The following is a 20,550-nucleotide window of genomic DNA, read 5'->3' as shown; positions in this document are numbered from 1 at the left end:
GGAGGGGAAGGAAGTGACAGAGATGAAATGGTTGGATGGCATCACTGACTCAGTGGACATGAATCTGAGCAAACTCCAGGAGATAGTGAAAAACAGGGAAGCCTGACATGCTGCAGTCCATGGGGTTGCAAAGAGTTGGACTTGACTTAGCAACTGAACAACAACACTTCCAGGTTTTTAGAGTCAAGCTAACCACCCCAGATGCAGCACAGGATCTCTGCAGAAGTGGCTTGAAGTCAATTAAGATCACATGACACCCACCAACCCTCAAGAATCAGGCTCCATGCCAAACTGCCACCATTCTAAATGTGTGTGTATTCCTGCAGCCTTGATTACAGAGAGAGCAGATTACATGCATCAGAGTCTGCAGGCCTGTTTATGTAATGGGGAAGTTTTAACTCAGTTCTTGTGGAAGGCATGGAATGATGTCTGGGCAATCTAAACCATTAGCCAGGAAAAGGAGGAATTGTGTTTGCTTCTGTTCTCTGTACCTTCTCACCATCAACAATACAGAACTGGAGAGGCTTTGAGGAATGGATCGCAGGATCAGAAGTTCGCAGTAGGAAGACTAGTTTCACAGCCAGCCTTCTTGTGCTTGTGCAGTGAGGCTCTGTGTTCACTTGGTGGACTCTGAAACCACTGACTGCTTTGTTTTCCTTACTCATTCCTCTTCGTGTTCATGAATGTGCTGAACGCTGGTTCTATACCAGGGGTTATGCTACGTGTTGGTGAGAAAAAGAGAAATAAGGCTCAATTATCAGCCTCTGGAAGTATATTTAAGGAGCTGGAAAATTATGGTCAAGCATGAGACTGAAGATAGAAATTCTTGGCCTCACAAATACCATCCCCGGTTGCCAATGAGATGAGAGTCTCAGAGGACATAAGTGAAATGGAAAATTAATACAACTGTTGACTCTAAGTTCTGGTCTCTTTAAGCCAATCCACAGTTCCTTAAGTGATGCTAAGTGTCAGCACCATGACCCTTCCCCTTGTAGTCCCCTTGGTGCCCTAAGAAAGACACGTGGGGTCTGGTGAGGACAGAGGGAAGGAAAAGTGCCCACTGAACTGAGAAGGTATCTTGACAGTGGGAAATGAGGCAGGCAGCTCCAAATGGTCAATGGGTCAATTTATTACAGGGTAACTTACTCAGAGGGTTGGATGGGGATCCAACATCAGTGATCTAGAACCATTAGTAGCTACACTCTGCACTGTTGAGGAGCCCCTGGGATGATTTATAATTAATCTAGGGTCCCAAAGAGTTGGACATGACTGAGTACACATACACATGTAGGAGTATGTCCTTGGTGGCTCAGTGGTAAAGAATCTGCTTGCCTATACAGGAGACTCGGGTTCAATTCCTGGCCCAGGAAGATCCCCTGGACAAGGAATTGGCAGCCCACTGCAATATTCTTGCTGTGGGAATCCCATGGACAGAGGAGCCTGGGTGGGCTATAGTCCATAGGGTCACAAAGAGTCAGACACGACTGAGAGACTGACTGAACAACAAAAGCAAAGAGAGGTATGTGCTTGGGAACAAGGCACGCATTCCTAAGTCAAGGTTTATGAATGGTAGCTAGTCTCATGGGTGCTGGGAATACATCAGCCAAGGTCTTCGTCATTGTTTGGGGGCTACCAGAGCACGGAGGCCACCTGGACCTAACAATCGTGTGTGTGTTCAGCTGCTCAGTCATGTCCGACTCTTTGCAACCCCATGAACTGTATAGTCCTCCAGGCTCCTCTTGTCCACAGAATTTTTCAGGCAAGAATACTAGAGTGGATTGCCATTTTCCTCCTCTAGGGGATCTTTCCGACCTAGGAATCAAACCTGCGTCTCCTACATTGGCAGGCAGATTCTGCCACCAGAGCCGCCTGGGAAGCCCAACAGTTGTTGAATACTATGTATTAACTACAAAGCACTTGATGACAGAGAAGTGATTTACCACCCTGGACAGTTCTAGGCTTCAGTGGAAGAATAGGAGGAACTGCATGGGCCCAAGATGGCGTCAGTTATGCTAGCAGCTATACTCTGGTCAGCTTTGATTTTGTACTAGCGGCTGGAAAAGACCTCCAAGAAGACTTTGGGATGCACCTTGTATGGGAAACAGTGTCAGGCTCAGGAGGGGCCTCAGTGTTGGGGTGGTGAAGCAGTTGTGGTCATGGTGAGTCCCTAGTAGGAGCAAGCACAATTGAACACTCGAGCTCATACAAATAAACATCTTCTTTGCAGGTCTGACCCCCCTGGAAGGAACCCAGGACACCTTGACCAGCTTCCAGCAGGTTTATCTCTGGAAAGGTGAGCTCTGTGGTGGGGAGGGTGGTGAGCAGGACACCCATCACAGGAGGCCATGTGGCCCCACTTCTCATTCATGGGGCACTCTGCTCCCCAGAAAGAAAATGTAGAGATTTACTGTCCAAGTGAGTACCCTGTATGGAGAGAAGGGCCTCAATTCTCATCAGACACCAAAGTGTAAAACAAAAATGGAAAGTGTGGAAAGCCAAGGAAGGATGGAGTAAGCACTGGGTCCTGTGAGATCAAGTGCACTGACCACAAGGTGTCCCTGTCAGTAGGATGGGGGCTCTGAGGACCACACCCTACAGGAGGCCTTTCTCCTGGGGGCTCAGACCCAGCCGCCTCCCTCCTGGGGGCTCGGTCATCTCTCTCATCACGTTAGACTTGCCCCACATGCCTTTCACAGTCCCTGGCTCTGAGTAGGCACTTGGTCAATGTTCATAAACTCAAAGGAGGACAAACAAAGCAGTAAAGAATCCGCCTGCCAATGCAGGAGACTTGGATTTGATCCCTGGGTTGGGAAGATCCCCTGGAGAAGGAAATGACAACCCACTCCAGTATTCTTGCCTGGAGAATTCAATGGACAGAGGAGCCTTGTGGGCTACAGTCCATGGGATCGCAAAGAGTTGGACATGACTGAATGAGCATGAACAACTTTTATAATATTGTATATAAATATACTTCAATTAAAAAAAAATAAAATTCTTTTAAATAGCTTGCTCGCTGGTGGAAAATTAAAGACTTGCTTCTCCCCAGGACATTTGCCCCACTAAACAGAAGCATCCCAAGGCCCACCCAAAACCCAATTCCCCCATCATGGAAGACCTGCTACTGACTTGGGAATTTATTTAACTCTTTTGAATTCCATTTCATCGACTCTCCACCTGCCTGTTCTGGAATAAGTTATTTCAAGTCTCTGAGTCTCAGTTTCCTCAAGAGTAAAATGGAAATCTTACTCCTTACCTTCATGTAGTCTTGGGAAGACCAATGTTTATGAACGTACTCTGTTAACTCTGGAGGATTTTGCAAACGTTGATAATTCCAGCATCAAGGACAGTAATAGTTCTCTTATGGAGAAGTTGGTTGATGTTCCATAAAAAGCCAAAGAATACAGAACTATGCCACTGGATTTTTTCAGATCTTATTGGGACCCCTGGCTGTGGACCATGACGATTTCTCACATTGTCATTATCATTTGTTGACCAGAAGAATACCTCCCCTTTCCTCTCAAATATTAGAACAATAATCCCTTTTTCTCTCCTAGATTCTGACATGGGGTCTCGATCTGAGTCTATGGGATGCAGAAGAGACACGAAACCAAGGCCAGCATCTCCATCAGAAACAGGTACTCACCTCAAACTTCTTGATATACTTGGGGGTCTGGCTGTGGAGACAAGATGGTGATGCCAAGTGTCTGATCAGTGAATGGACCCATGATGGGTAAGCTGGAACTTTCAAGTCTGGGGCTGAGCAGAGCTGAGAGCTGTCTTCACAGATGAAGGCTGCCATTTGGGAGGGAGACAGAAATTCCACGTGGCTTGGGAAGACAGAGGGCATATCAGTGGTTCACATTTATAAAGAGGCAGATTTGACTCCTCAACTTCCTAACTGTGGGGTGGGCTGCTGCGGTCAGGACAGACAAGTCACATGAGTCTGCAGGGAAATGGGCCAGAAGTGTCATGAGCATGAGTCCTGCCTTAGTGAAAAGTTGACCCAGATGGCTCCCAGGTTTACTCCCCAGCAAAGATTCTAAGATTTTGCAACTCCATAATTTTTAGGACTTTCTGGGACCTTCTGAACTTTTCTTGCCTTACCAGACTCCCAGCCATATTGACTCCAAACCGGCTCTGGGTCATTGAGCCTGCAAGTGTGTGTGTGTGTGTGTATGTGTGTGTGTGTTTGTGTGCATGCGTACACGTGCACACATGCATATGTGAGAGAGAAAGAGTCAGAAAGAGAGAGAGAGACAGACAGACAGAGAGATTTGCCACGAGATAAAGCCAAAGGAAGTTGACTCACCCTTTCTTTTTCAGATTTGACAACAGGCCTTTTCTCCCCTGTGGACCTTATCCAGGTCATTGTCGATGGAAACGTATCCCTGCCCAGCCAGCAACACTGGCTTTTCAAACACTTATTTTCACTTCAGCAGGCAAACCTGTGGTGCCTTTCTCGTGAGTATCTTAGCTCTCATCCACCTTCTTCTCCACCCTGTGGTCAGGCAACACAGGCCTAGTTTAACAACTCTTGAGACATAGACAAGATCAAACTCAGAGATCACTTCAGTATTAGTGTCATGAGTGATACGGAAGACAGAACATAACCATATCTTCAGAAGCTAATTGTGTAGTCAGTATCTACTCTGCTCCCAGAACCTATCATCCAATCATCCAATCATCCGTCCATCCATCCATCCATCTGTCCAACAGTCCATCCATCCATTTATCCAACAATCCATCCATCCATCTATCAGTTCATCTATTAATCCATCCACCCATCCACCTATTAATCCATACATCCATCTATCTATACATCCATCCATCCATCCAACAATCCATCCATCCATTCATCCATCTATCCAACAATTCATCCATCTATTCATCTATCCATCCATCCATTTATCCATCTATCCAATAATCCATCCATCCATTCATCTATCCATCCATCCACCTATCCATCCACCCATTTATCCATCTATCCAACAATCCATCTATCCATCCATCTATCTATCCAACAATCCATCCATCCATTCATCCATCTATTCTCTACCCAATAGGTGTGTCCTGTGTTGAGTATGTGTTATGTTCTAGGCTCTGTGTTTGACCTTGGGGATGAGAAAATAAAAAGTGAATCAGTCATACCCCTCCCTCTCAAGGAGCTCACATGTACCAGAGCAAAGTTGGACATGAGAGTGGGAGCAGAGGAGACTATTCACAGCGTCACCAAGTTTTATATCCTGTGGTCTGTAGTCTGAGACCCTGACTGCCTCTGAGATGGTCCCGGCAGACTCAATGGAATTTCACCCTCTCTCCTCCCATATTGCTGAGTTTACAGCTGACCCCTCACCTTCCTGGCTCTGCCTTGGTTCAGAGCCACCTGGATTCCCTGTTTTCCAGCTGGCAGAACCCTGGTATTTTTCTTGAGCCTTCCAGACTGGACAGCCTCTACTGACTTGGGCCTCAGCCCTGCAGGGATAACCCTCCCCCGACAGCCTCCCGGGGACTAACAGCCAACCTCTGTCTTGCCTGTAGGCTGTGCTGGAGAGCCCTCTTTCTGTCAGCTGGCAGAGGTAACGGACAGTGAGCCCTTGTACTTTACCTGCACCCTCTACCCGGAGGCCCAGGTGTGTGACGATATCCTGGAGTCCAGTCCCAAGGGCTGCAGGCTGATCCTGCCCCGAAGGCCAAGTGCCCTCTACAGGAAGAAAGGTGAGCGCTTGGTTGGATCATCCCAAACTGCATTTTCAGTGGGCTGCTGACTCTGTGGTTTTAGAAATATCCTGATCAGCTCTTCTTCTTTCCTAAGGGAAGTTACACAGGCTTTTTGTAGAGATACAGAGGCATTTAGAAATGTATCAGATTGACCAGAGAGAAGATGCTTGCTCTGGACTCCGCTGCTCTTAGAAATTATGTTTATTGCATATAGCAGTTGGAATTCCCATTGGGTGTTTATCAGAGAAAATCCCAACAGCTGTGGCTTCAACAAGACAGAAGTTGATTTTACCCTCTGGGAACATCAGTGATACTCTGGGGAGAGGGAGTCACCTTGCACAGTTTTCACTTCTTCTGTGGTGCTGTGATCTTCCGCTTACTGTTCTGTCTTCTTTGCTGGAAGCCTTTCTCAGGTATCTGGTGACCCTTGGTTTTCCCCTTCAATGTAAGACAGGGGCCCAGAAGCTAACTGGGAAGCTCTGAGTGTGTGGTGGGAGCGTGTTGACCTTGGCTTTCTTTGTAAGAGGACGTAGTTGGGTTGCCCTTTGGGGAATCCCTCATATCTATGTGGACTTCCTTGGTGGCTTGGATGGTAAAGAATCTGTCTGCAATGCAGAAGACCTAGCTTCGATCCCTTCATTGGGAAGATCCTGTGAAGAAGGGAATGGCAACCCACTCCAGTATTCTTGCCTGGAGAATCCCATGGACAGAGGAGCCTGGCGGGCTACAGTCCACAGGGTCATAAAGAGTTGAACACGACTGAGTGACGAACACTTTCACATCTTTGTGTCTAGGCCTTTCCTCCAGAGGGATCTTGTATAATATCTGGCTGGGGGCATGAGCCTGGCTGCTTGTGGTTTACATGCCAAACAAGGTTGGCAAAATGAAGGAGTCTCAATATTCACCACCTAGACTAACTGGAAAAAAAATTCCCTGGCTTCAGCAAGGTCCTCTCTGCACTGTAACTCACTCTGAGGCCCTTGAGAGACCTCACTTTTGTACAGTGGGAAGGGGTAGTTGTTGGAAAGAGACCACCTCTGGAGACATACCTGCTTCTTTAAAAGACTTCCAGGCCATTTTGCATCAGCTCACTTTCATCCCAGTACTGTGGATACATAAACCTTTCAGGACTCCAGAAGATTGTGTGTGTGTGTGTGTGTGTGTGTGTGTGCCCAGTCATGTCTGACTCTTTGTGACCCTATGGACTGTAGCCTAGGGCTTTCCCAGGTGGCACTAGTGGTAAAGAATGCACCTGCCAATGCAGGAGACATAAGAGACGTGGTTCGATCCCTGGATCAGGAAGATCCCCTGGAGGAGGGCATGGCAGCCCACTCCAGTGTTCTTGCCTGGAAAATCCCATGGACAGTGGAGCCTGGTGGGCTGCAGTTCACAGGGTCACATAGCATCGGACACGACTGAAGCAACTTAGCACACACGGACTGCAGCCTGCCAGGCTCCTCTGTTCATGGGATTTTCCAGACTATATACTGGAGTGTTGCCATTTCCTGTTCCAAAGATCTTCCTGACCCTGGGATTGAACCCTTGTCTCCTGCAACTCCTACATTGGCAGGCAGATTCTTTATCACTGAGCCACCTGGGAAGCCCTGCAGGTGTATAGAGTTGCTTCTTCCCACAGAAGGGTCAAGAATTCAGCCTTCTTAGGTTTATGAGGTCAATTTTTCCTCTATATTTTTTCTAGCTTCCAAAATTTGTCTCTCTGTCTGATCTCCTATTCTCTTTTGCCCTGTGGGTGTATGCCTTTATAAAAATCCCTTTACTGTGATTTTAGTGAGATTTGGGGAGAGAACAGAGAGTAAGTCTATGGGTTTAATATGCTATCTTTAATCAGAAGCTCTCAGTATGGGTTTGTATACTTTGTCCCCTACAGAAGTATTTTTCTGGTTACAGTGCATCTTCCACTTAAATAATAAGATGTCTTTCTTCCTCTGTGTAGTTGTGCTGCAAGATAGAGTGAAGAATTTTTACAATCGCCTGCCATTCCAAAAGCTGACGGGGATTTCCATTAGAAACAAAGTGCCTATGTCTGACAAATCCATTTCCAGTGGGTAAGCTACTTCCGTTCATCCCTGCCCTCTACAATACTTATTATGAAGACCCTTCTATTTTCATAAAGAAGGTGATATAATATCAGTTAAAGACACAAGCATGAAAAACTGCAAAATGCAAAGCAAAGGGTGAAAAAGGAATAAATAGGCAACATGCAGGAGACCTGGGCTCTATCCCTGGGTTGGGAAGATCCCCTGGAGAAGGGAAAGGCTATCCACTCCAGTATTCTGGCCTAGAGAATTCCACGGACTATACAGTCCATGGGGTCGCAAAGAGTCCGACACAACTGAGGGACTTTCACTCTTTACTTTATTGACTAAGGTGGCTAAGGTCAGCGAACAATAATCAACACAACATTTAGCCCTGAACCTAAGGTCAGCTGATGCAAAAGGGGAACTTGACCCGTGTTTTTTTTTTTTTTTAAATCAATTAATGCAAATTTTCAAGCATTGAAATAAACTTGATCAGCAAAGTCTCCCTGCTGCATTCAGAACCCGGAGAGCAAGCAGAACTTTTTACAGGGCCAGAAGCATATAAGGACTTTTATTTAATTTTTTATTTAAAAAGGTCCTGTGGGACCTCCCTGGTGATGCAGTGGTTGAGACCCCGCACTCCCAACGCAGGGGGCATGGATTCAATTGCTGGTCGGGGAACTAAGATCCCACATGCTACACAGTGCAGCTGAAAAAAAAATTAAGAAAATTTAAAAAAATATATTTTGTTATTGATTTAATTAGCTATAACTTAGTTGTTTTCATTGAACGTGACTAGTGTTTCTCTCCACTAGTCTGTGAATCTCACCTATCAGAATCACCAGAGGGCTTCTTATAACCCACGGTCCTGGGTCCTACCCTGGACCACCCGAATCAGCATTTACAGGGGGCTCACGAATGTGAATTTCAACTAAGTTCTCCCTGTAGAAGTTAGAATTTAAGAGTCATCGATTTATGAACTATGGATCTACAAAGTGTTGTTAACACATGAAACTATGCCCTGCTGCTGGCATTTAGAATTGGCTTTCAAAAATGGAGATTAAAAGATGATAAAAGATATCTGGCTGGGCACTGCCCATGCTGATGGGAGTGGGGAAGAAAGGGAGGGTGGAAAACAGGGATCTGCCTGGCCCTGGTGCTGGGTTGGGGGTTGCAGGAGCAGAGCTTGTATGTCTGGACTCAGGGAAGAGTTGTCACAGAGAGCAGGCCCCCAGAAGTCAGAATGACAGCGAGTCAGCCCACCTCGAGGATCCTGTCCAGCACAAACCTTCAGGCCTCCTCTTTCTCCTCTTCCGCCAGCTTCTTCGAATGTGAGCGATTGTGTGACATGGACCCGTGCTGCACCGGCTTTGGCTTTCTGAACGTTTCTCAGTTAAAAGGTAAGGGTGACAACAACTCCTTCTGTAAAGTACCCAGCACTTTACAGTCTAGAAACGTGTTCACATCTGTGTTGTTGTTTGGTCGCTCAGTCGTGTGCGACTCTTTTGTGACCCCATGGTCTGTAGCCCACCAGGCTCCTCTGTCCATGGGATTTCCCAGGCAAGGATACTGGAGTGGGTTGCTGTCTCCTTCTCCAGGGGAACTTCCTAACCCAGGGATCGAACCCGCATCTCCTGCGTTGGCAGGCAGGTGGATCCTTTACCATCTGAGCCACCAGCGAAGCCCTGTTCACATCTATGGTCTGACCTAATCCATAGCATCACCTCATGGGGGCTTGAGAAAGGGCAGGTGGCTGGTAAATGTGGGAGCTGGGACAGGGTTGCTGGTCCAGTACCCAGTCAGCTGGACACCACACTTCCGCCTGACCCAAGTAGCCTTCTTGCCATGGCTCACTGAACTGTCTTCTGCTTGCTTTTCAAGACCTGGGTCAGGTAGCTTGGTGGGCTGAACTTGGAATCCCTCCATATGATCTGCATTTGAAACTTGATTCTGTCACGTACTAGACGAATGATCCTGGATGAGCCACTGAGTCTCTCTGAGTCTCAGTTTCCTCATCTGTAAATAGAGATACAAGTGCCAGCCTCCTCATAGGCTTCTGTGGGGATGAGCGGTATGATGCATACAGAGCCTTAGCACAGCTCCGGGCGCATGAAGGACGCTTGACAAGCACGTGTTGCCCCCACCACCATGTTCTTAGACCAGAAACTCACTAAGGTAGCAGGGTTTTCATCAGTGGCTAAGATCATCCCTGGAATAGGGCGCTTCACCCCACATGTCTGCTGAAGGATGAGTTTGCAGAATTTCTCTCATTCAGTTAGAATCTCCCGTCGTGATCATTTCCCTGGTCCTGGTTACTTTTTGCTCCAGGAGGAGAGGTGACATGCCTAACTCTGAACAGCTTGGGCCTTCAGACATGCAGCGAGGAATATGGAGGGGTCTGGCGCATTCTGGACTGTGGCTCCCCAGACACTGAGGTCCGTACCTACCCCTTCGGATGGTACCAGAAGCCTGGTAAGTGACCTGCCCTGAACAGCTACACAATTATTGCTCAGTGCCCCTGGGGAGTGGACATTATTTCCTCCATTTTAAGATGAAGAGAGTACGGTACAGAAAGTGGAAGTTATTTGACCCAAGCCACATAGCCAGCAGCAAGCAGAATCAGGTCACAAAACCCAGCTCTGACGACTCCAAACTTCTCTCTTCCCCTTTTTATGCTGTGCCTGGTGGGTCTTCCACATCCCACGAGCTATTGGATGTGAAACTGTCTAGACGCATTGTCTGGCTGGTTTTCCCCCAGCTCAAGTTAACTGGCCATAGAGGCAATTGACTAATAAATTGAAAAAATAAAACTGACTAATAAACTAATAAATGAAATCAATGGTAGGTTGGCCACGTGTTCCAGAACCATGTCCAACCCTAGAGACCTGGGATCGGGCTCCTTGGTGGAATCTGGTCCTTGACACTTCAACATGAGTCTACTAATCCCAAGACATTTTGTCACTGCAGAGCAGATTTTTTTGGAGTTGGTTGTTATCAGGCTGAGTGGAATCCTCTTTGCTCCCTCCTTGAGCATCCTGTGTTCTGAGTTCATTCTATTTATGACTTTTATTTTATCTTAACATCTTGAAGTGTTTTAAGAAAAACATCAGGACTATATGATGAAATAGCCTCAGTGGGTTTCTATGCATGTGTGCTAAGTTGCTCAGTTGGGTCCGACTTTTTGCGACCCCATGGACTGCAGCCCAGAAGGCACCTCTATCCATGGGATTCTGTAGGCAAGAATCCTGGGGTAGGTTCCCATGCCCTCCTCCAGGGGATCTTCCCCACCCAGGGATCAAACCCATGTCTCCTGCAGCTCCTGCATTGCAGGTGGATTCTTTACCGCTGAGCCACTGGGGAAGCCCTGGGTTTCCATGAGGGGGAGGAGGGGTAATGTGCCATATAGAGGAGGCTTTAACTAACTCACAGAGGCTAGGGCATGAGCACCTGCCTAGGTTGGTGGCTCCACAGGAGATCCAAAGCCAGCTGTGGGTATTTAGGGCCTTCAGAACTGAACTCTCACCGCTCAATGCCTCCTTGCCCATCCGTCCTCTCACACGTCTTCCCATCTCCTCACCCTACCTACCAAAGGCTGGAAAATGTCATTTTTCATCTTTCCATTGCAGAGGGAAGGGCTGGGTAAAAAGAAGCTAAGACATAATTCATTTGTTCAGAAATATGGGAATCAGACCAGAGTGTTACAACTTCTTGGCAGGACTCAGCCAGGAAAAGTATTCAAGGTGGTTATTGTCCCAACTCTTTTCCATCTGTTCTGTTTCTTTCTATCTGACTGCAGAGACTATTAACTTTTTCCGACATATATTTCAAAGGGTCAGGTTGAGGACTCAGGAGTTCTGACCAGGGCATTGACTGAGCATCAGCCGTGCCTCAGGGATCTCTGGTTTTCTAAATCCAGCCTTGTTCTTTGGAGTCTTCTTGTGAGTATGCCTGGCTGAATGCAAGCACTTTACAAGTGTTATCCCATCTAATCCTTACAAGCACTGTTAGATGAGGAAACAGAGGTCCATGGATGCTAAGTCACTTTCCCAAAGTCATACAGAGCAGGTAAATGATGGGATTTGGACTCAGGATTGTTGGACTTTGTCAAAAAGAACCAGGTCCAAATAACCAACTGTATAACCAAATGATATAGCTACATTCAGCTATGTGACATATTCACTAAGATGTAATGGCTGAGTATGAATACGATATGATTCCTATCCTCCAGGTGCTCAACTTAAGGAATAATTGATGTTGTTGCTGTTTAATTGCTCAGTTGTGTCCAACTTTGTGGCCCTGGGGACTGTAGCCTGCTAGGCTCCTCTGTCCTTGAGTTTTCCCAGATGAGAATACTGGTGTGGGTTGGCCATTTCCTTCTCCAGGGGATCTTCCTGACCCAGGGATCCAACCCACATCTCCTGTGGATTCTTTACCACTGGGCCACCTGTGAACCCTAAGAAGCAATTGCAGACTGTAACTAAATAAGCCATTCTAGTTCTGGATTGCTCATAAGTTTAGAAGTTTTGAAACTCTTTTGAGTGTCCATACTGAGTCATACATTGTGCTGGGCAATAGGAAATGTGAAATTAATAAGATGTAGTCATTTTTCTTATTATAGATGCTCACATCCTAGTAAGGAGGTCGTGGGCGTATATGATTAACTGTTGCGTCCTAGACTCAGGACCAGAACAGACATGCATAAGGTGTTGTGGGAATACAGGAACAAGAAACTAGCCCTGCTTCCAAGAGGTGGAGATCCATTACTGACAGCCTCCTGCAAGCCCTCTTTCATGCTTCAGGGACCACTCCCTGTAGGTTTTGGTCTGCTGGCCTGGAGCCGCCCTCGCAGGCAGGTTTCCACACTGCACACTGCCTGTTTTCAGTGCTTGGGTGAGTGGGGTGAAAGATTTTAAAATGCCATAATGGCATCAGTTTCTCAGGACCTCTGGCTGGAAAACACCCTGAGATGTGTATGGCTCAAGGCCATTCTGGTGTGGGTGGCTCTGAATCTCCAGTTTCAAAAGAGTGGAAGAAAGAGGGCTGGCTGACACGGAGTTTTGGTGACCTGGTGTGACCCATGGCTCCCATCAGTGGAAAACCAGGTTCTCGCCAGTCCATCTTTCTCCCTTAAGTCATCTTCATCAGAAGCAGGTGGTGGGGTAGGTCTTAAGACGATGAATGATCTCCTCCTAAGACCCAGGCAGAGAAAAGGAATATTATTCAAGGAAACTGGTTCCATTAATTAGACTGTTCTTGTAGTTCAGTCACACTGATCCAGTACAAAGTCACCTTTTGATTTCTGATATATTTTGACCCAAAACACAGTCAGTCATCTTCTGGATTCTGCACCTTAGTATGGCCTTGTATTCTGTTTTCTGTTGTAGATAGAACTGCACCAGTGTAACTCTGGAAAACCCAACAAACAAGCTGACATTGTCATTACTTTCTCCCCATCCTCGTCTTCGTATTAGACAGTCACGCACAGTCACAGGAAGAAGGGGCCCCGCAGGAGCAGCGAGGCTGCACAGAGGGTCCTGCACCTGAAGGGCGACCTCTCAGTCAGCATTGGCACAGGAAACATGGGTTTTACAAAGGAATTCTTGCAAAGAACTTCTGTAGTAGATTTTGCCCTGGCTTCAAATCCATGGCTTGGTCGTGTAGCATTCTGCCATCTATGGTTTTTTGCGGGGAGGGGACATGACCTTGAGCACTGACCTCTGAGAGCAGGTACTTCAGGGGAGAGTGAGATTCCTCTTGAGATACTGCTGGGGGGACCCTGTCGTTAAACTCAGAGAGGCAGAGACAAGAGGGGTGCACAGTGCACGATGAGGCAGGGAGCGTGGTCAAGGACCTCAGGGCAGAAACCCAAACCCAGAGAGAGAGAGATGACAGATGGATGGATAGATCGATACAAAGATAGATAGATGATAGATCTATGAGCAGATAGATAAATAAACAGATGATGGACAGGTAGATAGATACATACATACATGTATACACACACACATACATATTCCCTGGTGGCTCAGACGGTAAAGAATCCACCTGCAATGCAGGAGACCTGGCTTTGATCCCTGAGTTGGGAAAATCCTCTGGAGAAGGGAATGGCTACCTACTCCAATGTTCTGACTGGGAGAATTCCATGGACAGAGGAGCCTGGCAGGCTACAGTTTATGGGGTCGCAATGAGTCGGACACGACTGAGCCACTTTCACTTTCATATATACACCGGCACATAGTTACTTAGATGGACAGAAAGCATGCCTTCTCTCTGACATCTATGTTGAGTGATGAGCATGGACTCCTGACTTGACTCCAGGCTGAGAACCAGACATGAAAAAGCGTAACCCAGGGCCTGTACCTAAAGAACTGGACAGAAGAAGGGGAAACGAAAGGCCGTTTGTTGAGCTCCTAATATAATAATAATATGTTCTGATGCTCAATTGTGTCCGACTCTTTGCAACCCCATGGACTGTAGCCTGCCAGGCCCCTCTGTCCATGGGATTCTCCAGGAATAATACTGGAGTGTGTTGCCATACTCTCTTTCAGGGGGTCTTCCCGACCCAGAGATCAAACCTGGGTCTTCTGCATTGCAGGTGGAGTCTTTACCATGAGCCTCCAGGGAAGCCCCTATTACACGTCAAACACCCTGGAAGCACCAGCAATAGAAGGTCCTTCCCCAAAGGGTCAAGCCTGGCCTGGGAGGCAGACGTGAGAGAAGGAACATTTCTCAGGCATTTAGTGATGCCAGAAACACTTCTGCAGTGCTCTCCCCGTGTTCGCTAGGACCGCTGTGGGGCTGGTGCTCTCCTAGCCCCTCATCAGGAGTAATTACTCCTTCTATCCCAGAGAACGACTCAGCCCTCTGGCTTGTCTTACTGTGGGGAGATGCAAGGGGGCTTCTGGAGCACAAAAGGGGGCCAAGAAATGTTGTTCTACAAAGGATTGCACCAGAGCCACTCCAGGGGGCATCTGGGCCGAGATGGAGGCGCGTCGGGTGGAGGGTGCAGGGACAGTGGGTAGGATGGCCATGGTTCTGCCCTGCAAGCCCCGGATGGGCCCACAGAGACCTGCACGCAGGTGACACGACCCTGGTACTGAGCTGTGTTCTCAGAACGAAAATGGAAGTCAAGTTCCTAGGAGCCCGGAGAGAGGCACCAACCTAGAGCAGCGAGCACCCAGAGGGGCCGCTCAGAGAGCCATGTGATTTCTCACTGCTGTCCAGCACGAACAGAAAGTTCCAGGGATCTGAGCACAGAACCCAGAGGCCCAGGCTGAGTGACTGTGGATGCAAATGAGGCTGTTTGCAGCCCCTTCCGGGGAGGGCGGCAGTACTCAAAGAGGAAGCATCTTAACCAGGGTGGGAATGGAAAGGGAAGAGGCTGCTCTGTGGTCCAGCTGTCTTGGGGATCTGGGCTGCCTGCAAGGGGGCGCCTCTGGGGCTCCGGTACCCGCTGGCTGCTCTCAGAGGGGAACTGAGCTGCTGTTCAAACCCCTCCCCACCCCCTCCTCCCACCCCCTGCAGCCATGTGTGGCCTGCAAGTGGGGCAGGGTCTTTGGTTTGTTTACAAAGTCAAATGCGGCTTCTGAAAAAAACCAATAGAATCCTCCCACTTCCTCTCCTCTTCTGCTAAACAAGTGCACTTGGACCCTGTAGATAGATATTCTAGATACGGGAATGACTTGGAAAGGAAGTGACCAGCTCTTCTAATTATGCCTCTGCAGCCCACATAGAAACTACTGCATGTAGGAGAGTTTACTGTCTAATTCATTCCTCAGCATCACTCACATCCCAGCACGTGCATCTGCCATTTGCTTAGCACCCCGTTGGCTCCTTGGCTAGGCTAGTGTTTGGCGGGCAGCGTCTTATTTAGCCCCCAAACCACGTGATGAGGTGGGGTCTCTCCTTATCCTCCTTTTCTGGTCTGCTGGCAAATGTGTTACAATTAGGGAGGGCTGGGCAGCTGCAGGGCGAGGTGTCGTTGTTGCCACTTTCTGTGGTGTAAATACCCCGGCTGCAGCCCATTTCAGGCCACCAGCTTGATGTCACTGAAAGCAGAGTTGGGAAGAAGCAAGAAGGGTGGCCATCCTCTTGCTTAACAAGCATAAATTAACTGAGCAACTGGCTCAAAGTTGCACAGTGCGATTCTCTGTAAGAGGGCCCCCAGGGAATGAGGCTGTTGAGATTTTCAGTGCCCCAGGGGGCCCAGGGAAGCTGAGAACTTTCAGGGTTCAGCTATTCCTGTACACTGAAGAACGTCCCACCCAGAGGGTTGACAGCACCCTGTCAGGAAGCACTGTGGGGGCTGAGAAAGAGTAAGTAAGGCAATAGCAGCAGATCTAGGTGATAAATCCCTGGACGTGAATATGGTAATTCTCCCTGTGGACAGCTTGCCTAACTGTTCTCACAGCCTTGGGTATATAGAGTTTCTGGCCATTCATTATGTTGTATAAATCTTTCCTTCGCAAACTGAGCTTGCTTTGAATTTCCAGACAGACTTCCAGAAGGAGAATCACTGGGCCCAAGGGGGTGGACGTCGGAATGCCCTTGTTACAGATCCGTCAAATAATTGTTCTCTGGAGTGTGCTGATTCTCAGGGTCTTTTCTCTGAGAAAGCAAAGATGGACATTTAAATGAACACACTGGCCCCCTGGGTACCGTGGAGGGTGGCGGGTGGTTCTGAGTTTTGTGTGAGGAGCTCACAGGACGCTGGGTGACGGAAGCCTTGGCCCAGTGACCCTCAGAGTGAGTCTGTGGACCAACAGGGTCAGCGTCACCTGGGAACTTATTAGAAATGCTGGATCTTGGGCCCCAGCCCACACCTGCTGGACCAGACACTCGGGGTGAAGCTCACACAGTGTGGGTCACCAAGCCCTCCAGGAGATTCCAATGTCCGCTGAAGCCTGGGAACCAGGCTCTAGAATGATGACCGGGAGCAGGTGCTTTCAGGCAGATGGAGCCAAGCAGAACGGACAATACCTGAGGCTCTAGAACTAATGGAGGCTGGGTCACGGCATGCCTGACGAAAGTGAGGAAGGCAGAGGAGGAGAGGGGACGGGAGGGGACCCAAACCGGGGCACTGGGGACCAGATGGAACGTGACTCTGACTCAAGGCTTTCGTGGAGGCAGACAAGCCTGAGCATCAGTGACAAGGATGTGTTACTACAAAGACTGATATATTTTTTTAAATTTTGCTTCACCTACAATTTCAGTAGTGCTGAAATTTTAAATTTTATTTTTTTCTTTTGGCCATGCCCCAAGGCATGTGGGATCCTTGTTCCCCAGCTAGGCATGGAACCCACACCCCCTGTGTTGGAAGCTCAGAGTCTTAACCACTGACTGCCAAGAAGTCCCTAAAAGGGCGATATTAAGAGTAAATAGTGGCCAGCATTTATTGAGTGCTTACTGTATGCCCAAAGCTTCACATACACTAACTCATCTAAGCCTCAGAGCCCTAAAGGAGATACTATCATTACTCCCATTTTACAGACAGGGAAGCTGAGGACAAGGAAGGTCACCCTGGGTTCCTGACCCTTGACCCTGAGCCTCACCCATGACCCTTGACTGCTGACCATGCTGCCCTGTAGCTCAGAGAGGGAGAAGGTCTGGCCACACTCCTGGTCTGGGCCGTTGGGAGAAAAGGATGCAGTGGCTTTGAAGACTGTGATCTGTTCAGTAAGGGGAGAGGCAGGGGAGGGGGCAGTTAGCACTGATGGGCACCTCCTGGGTGTGTGCACTTTCTCGTTTAATTCCGACATCATCGCCTCATACCAGTGCCCGAAGCTGGGGATGGAAGAAGCCAGATCACTAGTCCATTGGCCCTGCTTCTAGGTGGCACATGGAGGTTGGAGCCCAGGTCTGTCTGCCCACCTGCTCCAGTTCTGTCCACCCGCCGCGCTGCCTGCCATGAAGAGCTGCCGTCTTGTGGCCTTCACCCTGTGCCTGGCCCGATACTACCTCCTGTCGTGCTCACCGCAATTCTCAGCATAGGCTGTGTCATCCCCGTCGTACAGATGTGGAAACTGAGGCCCAGAGGGGCTAAGTGCTGCCCCTAAGTGAGTCAGCTCAGCAGTGATGTGGCATTTCCCTTGTTCACCGCATATCTCTAGGTGACCACTCTCTGGAACATGGCTGGTCTGTACTTTTGCACCTCTGGCTTTGGCAAATGGTGTGAAAATAAGTGCTACATGTCACTCGTAGGCAAAGCTGTGAGAGCAGGGGTAGCCTTGTCCTTGCCCTGCTGCAGCGTCTGGGAGGCAGGGGTGTGATGGAACCTCCCCTTGCCAGGGGCTTGAAGGGGGTTGACACAGAGGAGAGCCCCCAGCACCTGCAGGAGGTACGTGGCTCAAGGGAGAGGAGGCCCTTGGTTGCTTTAAGCCCCTGAGTTGTTAGGATGTCCCTTCATCTCAACCCACCCCATCCTGGCCACACGGGAGTGGGACCAGGTGCTGGGCACACTGTCTTGCCTTCCACGCACGACTTTGTGCCACCAAGTAAGACCACTCTTCCTGCCTTCGGGGCTCAATGATCCAAAGAGTCACAAAGAGCTAAAAGGCTGTCTTTGTCTTCTTTTCAGTTTCTCCAAGTGATGCTCCCAGTTTTTGCCCTTCGGTGGCTCTGCCTGCCCTCACGGAGAATGGTGAGTCCATGGTCTTTGTCTCTCCTGTGTGAAGCTGACTTTCTCCTCACTTCCGTCCAAGAGTTTATAGCTCACGGGAGCCCATCACGTTTCTGACCTTAAGCTCCTCTCAGTTAGACACATGCATGGAAAGGGCAAATACCAGCACCACACCCATTTCATAGACGAGGAAACTTGCAATGGTTAATGACGGCCAAACAACGCAGCCAAGCCGAGGCCGAGTGGGATGGGAGCACGGCACAGTAAGTCTGCCACACATGTATGGGTTCCATCCCAAGAGCGTGTTCATAAGTCTGACAAAGTTAGCCTAGGTACCCAGCTAACACAATGGGCTATACAGTAGTGTACTGTAATAGGTTTATAATGCTTTTTGCACAAATAATGCATACAAAACAAACACAAAAAACGAAACATGTTTAATCTTACAGTCCACTACCTTGAAAAGTATCGTAGTACAACACTATGGCTGGCGTGTCTTAGCAGTGCCAGCTATTTCAGCGCTGCCTTTACGCTTGTTTCTGGACATCTTGGGCTTGAAGTAAAGATACTGCACTACTGTACTCTATGCAGTTCTGTACAGTAAAGTACACAAAACACTACTGCTTATAGAGGACGCATGCGCCTGACCGTGTGCACCAGACGCGTGAACTTACGTGATTGGGCATGCGCACGGACGCTTGCATCTTTGAAAGTCTGCAACTTGAAGGTCCGCGTGTAGGGGGTTTCCTGGTATTCCTGCTTTCGTTCTGAGGTTTGTTTTCACCGTATGGCGTGGTGACGAGGCCTGCACGACCCTGGGGCCATGTCAGGAGCCATGGTGTTTGGGCCCCAAAGTGAAAGGAGTCCGGTCTTCTAGGTGCAGAGGAGTTGGGGCTCAGAGCCCCGGGTGCCCCCGAGTGGCACAGTGACCTCAGAGGCCGGGCACTGGCCCGGAGCTCAGGAGCACGGGCAGGCGTGCTGTCCCCTGAGGCTGCTGTCCCCTCCCACACCTGGCCCCGTGCCCACCACCGCTGGCCCCATGTGCTGCCTGGGCGGTGGGAAGCGTGGGGTGCTAGGCGCCGGGTGGGGCAGGGCAGGAGTGGGCAGGCCAGCGTGGGCCTCGCTGCGCATCCCGCTTCTGCTTCCGCTTAGTCAGGAAACGCGAGGCTCTCATCATTCCTGTCCGGCGACACGATGTCTGAGGGGCGCTAGACGTGTGTCATTATGGCCCTGGCTGAAGGGACAGAATGTGGCTCATGTGGGAGGGAATCGTTTCTAGTCAGGGCTGGGCTGAGAGTATAAATGTCCTCAACCGTGTCGTCACTTCCTTCACTCAGTGAAAAGAGCTAACTTTATGTGTTCTTTTATCCCCCTGAGCATTCTATTCAGAATATCAATGTCTAAGCACTTACAGATTTCATGTCTAAGACTTTCGATCATCACACCAACCTCTAAAGGCAGGTTCTATCTTCCTATTTGTTAATTACAGAAAAATGCAAACAATACCAGAATACAGAAGGAAAAAAAAAAAAAAAAACACAGGATTATTTAGAAGTTACTCCATGTCAGCTAATTTTTTGGTTTATTTCCTAATCTCTTTAGATTTGTGTGTGTGTGTGAAAAGTAGTTGTAATCTCTTGTCAGCGTTTTGTTTTTACCTAATATTGCATCACGTGTAGATTTCCAAACTGCTGTAGATGTGCTGACCATTCCTGCATACACGTATATATTCATTCATTCATTTGATCAAGCTCTTACCCCTAAAATGCTCCCACTCTGGTGATGAAGAATCAAAGACAGAATAGTATCAGCCACGACTGTCATGTAATTCACTAACTTATTCCTCTATTTCTGGGCATTTGATTGTTTTTGACTCCTCACCACCATGAAAACATCATAAGAATCCCTTTGTGCATAAAGCTCTTGGCAGTGTCCAGATTATTTCCCGGTGGTGGTGGGAGTACCTTCTCTGAAGCAGAATTACTGGGCTTGAAAACTCTAGATTTTAAAACTCTAGGTCTATATTGCCAAATTAGTCCCAAACACTTGACTGTAGTTTCATACTTGCCTGCAGTGAATCAAAGTGCTTTTTTTTCACGTGCTTAGAATTCTTAAACACTATGACTAAGAAATCATTTATTAAATTTATGGATAAAGAAAGTGTTGATATCTTAT

At 48.4% G+C, this 20,550-nt stretch overlaps 1 protein-coding gene across 1 annotated transcript in view; it reads left to right on the top strand.

Annotated features, from left to right (window-relative positions):
- The window catches only part of TG (thyroglobulin), a 234,181-nt gene that overhangs the window by 71,245 nt on the left and 142,386 nt on the right, over window positions 1–20,550 (top strand). The window contains exons 27-34 of the mRNA XM_005900741.3: window positions 2,228–2,293; window positions 3,555–3,635; window positions 4,324–4,461; window positions 5,539–5,715; window positions 7,673–7,784; window positions 9,078–9,157; window positions 10,086–10,229; window positions 18,334–18,396. Of these exons, the coding sequence (XP_005900803.2) occupies window positions 2,228–2,293; window positions 3,555–3,635; window positions 4,324–4,461; window positions 5,539–5,715; window positions 7,673–7,784; window positions 9,078–9,157; window positions 10,086–10,229; window positions 18,334–18,396 (861 nt within the window). The remainder of the gene's footprint in view (window positions 1–2,227; window positions 2,294–3,554; window positions 3,636–4,323; window positions 4,462–5,538; window positions 5,716–7,672; window positions 7,785–9,077; window positions 9,158–10,085; window positions 10,230–18,333; window positions 18,397–20,550) is intronic.

Source organism: Bos mutus, chromosome 14 (assembly GCF_027580195.1).
Source record: "Bos mutus isolate GX-2022 chromosome 14, NWIPB_WYAK_1.1, whole genome shotgun sequence".
Lineage (NCBI taxonomy): Eukaryota > Metazoa > Chordata > Mammalia > Artiodactyla > Bovidae > Bos > Bos mutus.
Note: the sequence above shows the minus strand (reverse complement) of the source record. Positions and strands in the feature narration are given on the sequence as shown.